Below are 7316 nucleotides of genomic sequence, written 5' to 3' on the forward strand. Positions count from 1 at the left end.
AAGGGTTCTTTTAAATTTTAAAAGGCAGATTAAAAAAAATAAAATCTAGGCACCAAAAACAAGGACACAAACTTTTATTGAGAGCAAGTCAGACACAGTTCTTTATTTAAACTGTTAATAGGTAGATAGATAGAGTCTGATATATTCTGTGTCTTCAAAGGTAGCATTATATGAAGGGTTAAGTTTTATATTGACAGAGAAATAGAGCTGTTATTACTTCCTGTTCACCCAGCATCTAAGGAAAATAAAAAGTCATGTAAGAAATACCAGCATTCTCACAATAAGTCAATTCTCCCTCCTACCAGGTACCAGAGTCCTTCTTCCATTCCTGAACCTTGAAGCACAAAAGCAGTAAACCTTCATGTGTAGCTACCGATCTGTGTTCTTAATGTGTCCCATATGCTTTTCAAATATGTTAAGTATCCCCCCATGAGATCTGAACCAGACCCTTGTCTTTCTTAGGCTACAAGAATCAAACAGCCACCCATCACCGTTATGTACTTACAGTCACTAAGCTCTGTGGCCTTAGTGTAAGATGGCGGAATAGGGCGATGGGCACTAATGCCAAATAATAGTTTCAGTGCTCTTCTGCAACTACATTGCCTCATTCATGAGCATTAAGCATTTACTCATTGAACACACCCTGAAATAGTCTTGTTGATAAAATCTTTCATAGCTGGTTAATCATCTGGTAAGAGCACAAAACTAAAAGGGCCAGGGGTACTGTATTTTGGAGCCCAATTAGAGCTAGTTGCTTGGCCACATCAAATGACCACAGACCTCCCACCTCACTCAAGTTCCACAGGAATTGGCTGCCTCTGCTGGAATAATTCAAAATACAGGCTCTGTTGATGGTAGGTTAAGAATATGGTCCTGTTCCATGATGGATAACACAATACTGTGCTTTGAAGTTAAGTAGAAAATAGTAGGGGTTCACCAGTAATCCAAAAAGAAAATAGCTTATCCAAGTGAAAAGATTTAGAGGCTCTAAGTAAACAGGTAATTGTCCTAGTGCATCAATCTTCTACCGAAATTTGTCAATAAAAAACTGATTTCCCTGTCTTTATTCTGAAAACTTGCATTGTCGAGAATGAAATGTATAGATTCTATAGATTAAGCGTGACAGACTTATATATGGTCAGGTTGTGAAGTATCTGTTTGAAAGAATAAAAGGAAAAAATTCAAAATTGAGTCTCATAAACACTAATAGTATACGATACCATGGAAACACATTACATGATAATAAAGAATTAAAGAAAGTGCCTTTAGAATGTGTGGGATTTGTTACACATAAACAAGCAAAACTCTGAGAAGGGCTAACCCAGGGTTTTTCACAAAATGAAAAATAAATAAACAAAGGGTTGAATAGTACAATGAAGACTGTATTACATTCAGACAATAAGGAATTGTCTTTTTATTTCTAGGGCCAGAAGAAATGTCTTTATCTGTGGTGACAGAAAGCTCAGGATAATATATATAGAAGCATGAAATGAAAAATTATGGAACTATCTAAGAATATAAATATAGACTCTCCCTTTTCATAAATATTCAATACATTATTTGACACATTGGTTTGAGTGAAGCTTCACAAGCACAGTTTTAAGCATCTTGATTTGGGCTGAGGTCCAGTAAATTATATATTCCCAACAACCATCAGAGCTTTCTCACTAAAAATACATGCTCACACTCTACTTTGAAAATATTCTAAGATAATTATTTCCATTTTCATAGTAACTAGTACAGTTATGACTAGAGTTGTCTCAGGTTTCTAAGGAAAGAAAATTATTCTGAGATACTCTTAATAGGAGAAAGTGTAGTAATAGAGAGGGGTATTTTCTTAAAATTGTGCTAAAGCTGTCATTTTCATGTTTAATGACATTAACTGTGCTAGACAAGATTTTATTTTCAGTCTCAGAAATAATCTATCTGATATAACTCTTTAGTCAATTGCCCACCAATCTTCCAGCCCCTCCCTGTGGCAATCTCACAATGGATTTAATTCATCTTGAGAACATAAAGCCAACATTTAGTAAACAGAATTTTCCTGACTGACAATTGCTCAGCCCCTCTAGTGAGAAAAGTCAGTGAATGGTAACACCTAGGAAGGCAGCCTATACAGAATTTCACTCTGTACATGCCAAGAAAAACAACTTAAAATCTGAAGATAATAGGAAAGGCAAAGTATTTTGGAAAGTTTATTGCCAGAGTCTATAAAACCACGTTTTAAAGAAAGAGAGATTTGATACCAGACTTTCTATCACCCTCAGTGTACAGGAAGAAAGACACCAAAAGAAATACATTTCATTTCAAGTAGTCCTCTTTCATCTGATGACTACATTTCCCGGCGTTGCTACTTTTAAAGTCAAACTGTTTAGCGCTTAGCACACAGGCTATATTAGTGAGGATTTAAAAAGCAAATATCCAAGAATGAATCTAAAGCTTTTTGATTTGAGGTTACCAGACTGAGTTTTGCCTAGGGTTATTTCCACATTATTCTGCGGTGAAACAGAGATTAAGCTTCCACTTCTTTATAGGGGATGACTCAAGGCATACAAAGATGCATCTCAGGAAAAGAGAATTAGCTTTTGCTTTAGTGGGCATGAGAACTTCTCAGTTCCAGTTAGTTTATAAATGCATCATAGACTCGAATTCATCGATTCTTTGCTTGGTGTTCCCCTTTCTGATTTTCCGATAGGATATCGTATTGTATCTTGAATAAGCATTTCTGGAAATATCACCCTTCTTCCCGAAGGTTGGCTGCTCATCAGGTGTGACAGGTTGGGAACTGGGGCTGCTCAGTGGGGAGTCCTCACTTGCATCGCCTTCCTCTTTTAACTGAGAACCCTCTTCATTTTTTTTCTTAAGTTCTATCACTCGAACTTCATCTTCATCGTCTTTGCAATCATCATCATCATTGTTAATTTCTTCATCCCAAACTGCTTGCTCCTCATCATGCTTAGAATGCAACACATCAGCTTGGCTTGGTTTCCGAAATCCCAGCCATTCAATTTCCATTGCCTGGTGTTGAGTTTTGTTCTTCAGATCCTCATCTTCTCTCTCTCCTAAAGGTTGTTCAGCAATCCTTTCCTTTCGTCTACTTGGTTCTTGGTAACTGCTGCTCAAAGGAATCTTCTCCCACTGATGTCCTGTAGCAAAATCAATTGGCAATTGATATGTGTAGAGATTTCAAAATACCACAGATTCTCCAGATTATATTTCTGGACAATCGTTTTCCACCAAACATTTTATGGGATATTGTTTTGTGGGTTATTAATATGTTTTACACAATAAAACAGGCTACACCATCAAATTAGCTTGGAAGACACTGCATTAAGCACAATGAAGTAAGCCTCTTCAGAATTTATCCAAGCCTTTAAAATACTAATGGATATTAGCATCCAGCAACCCAACCTCACTTGACTATGGAACATTTTTGTTGTGGACTACTGTATCTAGTGATACTGGTATTCCCTGAGACACACTTTTAAAAATCCTGTCTAGCCTGTCACGAGTGGATATGTGAATATATTAAAAAATATTTGGACCTAGCTCCTACACACACACACACACACACACACACACACACACTCCTCAAGGAAAGTTAGAAAAAAGGCTTTCTTCCAACAGTAAAAATAATGAAATAATGACTGCCAGTGACTGGTCACACTCAGAGTAGCAAATTCAGTGTTTACCACCATGCTTCTCAGAGTTCACATGTCCTAAAGTACCAGCTATGGAGGAGGAGTACAGATGGCCAAGAGTCATGTGCTGGGCTACTGGACACATCAAGTCCACGAAAGGACACACTCTATAGCCTAAGATCTGCCACTGATTTCTAGTGAGTCAAGATTTAAAAATCATGTTAAGGTCATATCTACAGAGTGTTAGGTTAGCCTATTATTTTCGATATGTCCTTAACCGATAACTAATTAACTTAAGTTGTTTGATACCATGCAGTGACTTTTAAGAGGCTCATTTAATTCATTGCAAATTTCACTTTTCAAACACATCCTATCAGCATATCCTCAATAATATTTATTGAGCATGAAAAAAATGAATTAATAATAGGAGAGTAGAGGTTGTTCTCAGAGCTTTCAGCCCTGAAGGACTTCTGTGGGAAGCTTCAGCCTGCAGCGCACATGACTCAGGGTTGTGTTCACTATTCCCTTTCAACACCATAACAGTCTTTATATAAAGCGAGAGGCACTGTTCCTCTTTGCCCTTCTCTTCCACAATTTCCTATTTTCACTGAAAGATGTTGACAAGTCCATTTCCATCAGAGATTTTTCATTCTCTTTTCGTTTTGTTTTCCCAACTATAGGAATCAGATTGTAAACTTACACAAAGAGATAGAAGTGGAGGTGGTTCATCTCTCCTCGTTAGCAGCGCACAGCTCCTATCAGGCCACTGACATCTAGTCAGTGTTTTTTACATCATAACTAAATATGTATTCGAATGTTTGCTATAATTTTAAGCTTTGTTTTGTTTTCTTCTTTTCCATAAGAACCAAAGAAACTGATCTTTTTACTCATATTCGTGACTTGGGCATGGAGTTGTCATTCATGAAATTACTTCTTGACTTTAAATTATAATTCTTTCTAAGTATTTTTAACATCTTCCTATTTTTTTCAACTCAGGAGTATTCTCTTTGGGGACTTTATAGCTGTTTGCCATTGTGAAAATGAAAAACACCAAAATGTGTTCTTCTAACCCTACAGGAGGAACATGTTCCACCGAACACAAAAGGATTCATGCAGGGATAAACTCACTCTGAGACCATCCACTTTAAAAATCCAGACTGCTTTTATTCTCTATTTGAAGGAAATGAAAGATCGTAGAAAACTATTGTCTCCAGTGACTTTCTGATCAGAAATTTGAAAGGGGCTCTGGTTGAAAGGTTGAGATCCCTGCCTCTCAGAATCCGCTTGTTCATTGGCAGTAGAAGGGTTAGGGTGAGAGGTTATTTAGTCCATTTCATGGGGTTTAGGTCTTATAAATTATCTGTGATAATGTAAGAGCTTGACAGTGACTGTTGCTTACTACATTCTTCTTTGAGTGACTACACAGTGGACCACCGTATGTAGTCAGCAGACAGTCTGAGAGGTGTCCAGGCAAAGGGGACAAACCCAGGAAACTGCCAACAACCTTATCCTCCTAGGCATCTACTATTTTGTGTGATGTTCTAATATTTCAACCGATAATCTCTTCAATGTTTTACTTGTTAAGGTCCTAACTAAGCTAAATCACTTAGGTCTACCAAGCTGACTTCAATTTTGAGATAAGATGTGTATGGCTGCAAGAGAGGATATGAATGATTAATTGGTAGATTTTTATCTTCCACTTTATTTTGAAATTGTTTGAATGTAGGTGTCTCCTTAGAAATCTAAAAGATTTTGTGTCTCTTAGACTCTTGAGTTTATTTGAAAAATAATACAGTCATTTAAAAATCAATGTTCTTTTTATTCTCCCATTTTCCTGAAAGAACACAAGTAAAATTAACTTCATCACCTGGAAGATTTCTTTGACAAGAATTAGGTAACCATTTTGTGCTTGCAGCAGAGGCCTAGAATTTTCCTATAGATCAAATAAATTTATAAGATTATTTTAAACAGTATGCCAATGGTAAACTTTTAAGATAAACCCATTTTTGAAATGTTTACATCTTGCAAGGCGCCTGACATAGATCTGAAGACATTTAATCAAAAGGAAAGGTTTATTTAGTAGACTAACTTATTAAGACGCAGATATCATATCATCAGGTCAAAGCGTGCCAATCAGTTTTACCGATCCATGCAGTCTCAGTCTTGAAGAGTGTGTAATGCTTTCTCAGGTGGAACCCACAGATAAATCCAGACTCCCTTATCTGCCTATAGCAGCTTTGAGTTTTTGAAAGCATTACCTGGATTGCTTTTTCAATACCACACTCACGTAACATCCCATGCAAAAACTGTCTTCCACATTCCATCAGACAATTTCTGTGTACAAAATGGAAGTTCCTCTTACCTTCTCTGAATGTCATTTCATCAACACTTGTTTCTTGGAGAGAAAGATCTGTGATAGCCTTATGAGCAATATAGAGATTCTCTTCTGGTTTTTCTGGGAAGAAAACCCCCCACAAGATTAATATTTTAACATTTAAGTAGTCTAAGATAAATAAATTACCAATTAAGACTTTAAAAAGGTAGAGGTCTTTGATTTTTGTGGTCACTAAAAATAACTATTTCATTCTTCAAACTCATTTCTTCACCGATTCCTTTTATGTATAAGCATAACGATAACCTCTCCTTTAATGTCTATATAAGTTTATAGTACCACGAATTCAGACACTTTCAGGTAGATTTAGAAAGCAAAGTTGAATTTATGAATTCCTTCTGACTGAATAATAATGGTGCTGTCCATATAATAATAAATAACAGTAGTTAACATTTAACCGACAGTAATTTTCACAACAACTGTACAAATATCAGAACTATTATTCTGCCTTCTTCTAAGGAGAAAACCAAGGCTTCGGGAAGCCAAGAAAGCTGTCTAGGGTCACAGGGCTATCAAATAAATGAGCCTGGATTTGACGCAGGGCAGAGGTTTAGTCCTTATGCTCTGCAGCCCCCATAGGATAAGGGACTGCATTTGGGCAGGGGCAAGGGTGGGAGGATGTGCATCTTATTCCTGTCATAACAGTTCACCCAAAGATTCCTGAGTGAGTTTGCAAATCAAATCAAGCAAATTATAGAAAAGCAAAATGCTTTACCTTTTAGAATCTTCTCCTCCGTGGACGAGTGGAGCAGTATGTTCTCTTGTAATTTTTCACTTTTCTCCTGACTTCCTTTCGTGGGTTCATCTCCAAGACTAGATTCTACCCTGCAGTATGGTGGGGTGCCATCCATATCACTGGCTTTTTCCGTGATTTTAGTGATTTTTTGTTGACCGTTTTCAGGGGGTGTATCCCCATTACACTCAACCTGACTGAATGTCGCTGGAACGTCTGTCATGATGTACAGTTGAGTCCGACTTGGAGAGAGCTTTGGGGAAGATCCTTGAGAAGTTCTCTTGCCTTCAAATCCAGCTCTTACTCTAAGGACACAAATGATTTCCTTTAGTGCATAATAACAAGCTTCTTTTCCTGAAGGTGTGCAGATAGAGCATAGCACAAAAGTAATAGAATTTGTCAGATTTGCCACCAACCCATGAGCGAGAATCTGGCCAATCACCACCTTCTTTGTTGCTCAGCAGTCCCACTTGCAGAATTAATGGCAGCCTTTTGATTTACATAAACAAACAATCCGAGGCAATCAGCCTTTTGTGTTGGCATGTACAGG

General features: G+C 37.2%; 1 protein-coding gene across 2 annotated transcripts; it reads right to left on the reverse strand.

Annotated features, from left to right (window-relative positions):
- Positions 1 to 2625: 2625 nt before the first annotated feature.
- On the reverse strand, positions 2626 to 7013 carry ERMN (ermin). 2 transcript variants are annotated; one of them, XM_065881111.1, is made up of 3 exons: positions 6749 to 7013; positions 6004 to 6096; positions 2626 to 3146 (listed from the first exon to the last, which is right to left on the reverse strand). In XM_065881111.1, exons 1-3 carry the CDS (start codon positions 6987 to 6989, stop codon positions 2626 to 2628), a joined length of 855 nt encoding a protein of 284 aa, XP_065737183.1. In that variant the 5' UTR covers positions 6990 to 7013. The 2 variants fall into 2 exon arrangements, with proteins under 2 accessions (XP_065737183.1, XP_065737182.1); XM_065881110.1 differs by having other exon boundaries at positions 6004 to 6036; positions 6749 to 6989.
- Between the last annotated feature and the right edge of the window lie 303 nt (positions 7014 to 7316).

Source organism: Phocoena phocoena, chromosome 7 (genome assembly GCF_963924675.1).
Source record: "Phocoena phocoena chromosome 7, mPhoPho1.1, whole genome shotgun sequence".
Lineage (NCBI taxonomy): Eukaryota > Metazoa > Chordata > Mammalia > Artiodactyla > Phocoenidae > Phocoena > Phocoena phocoena.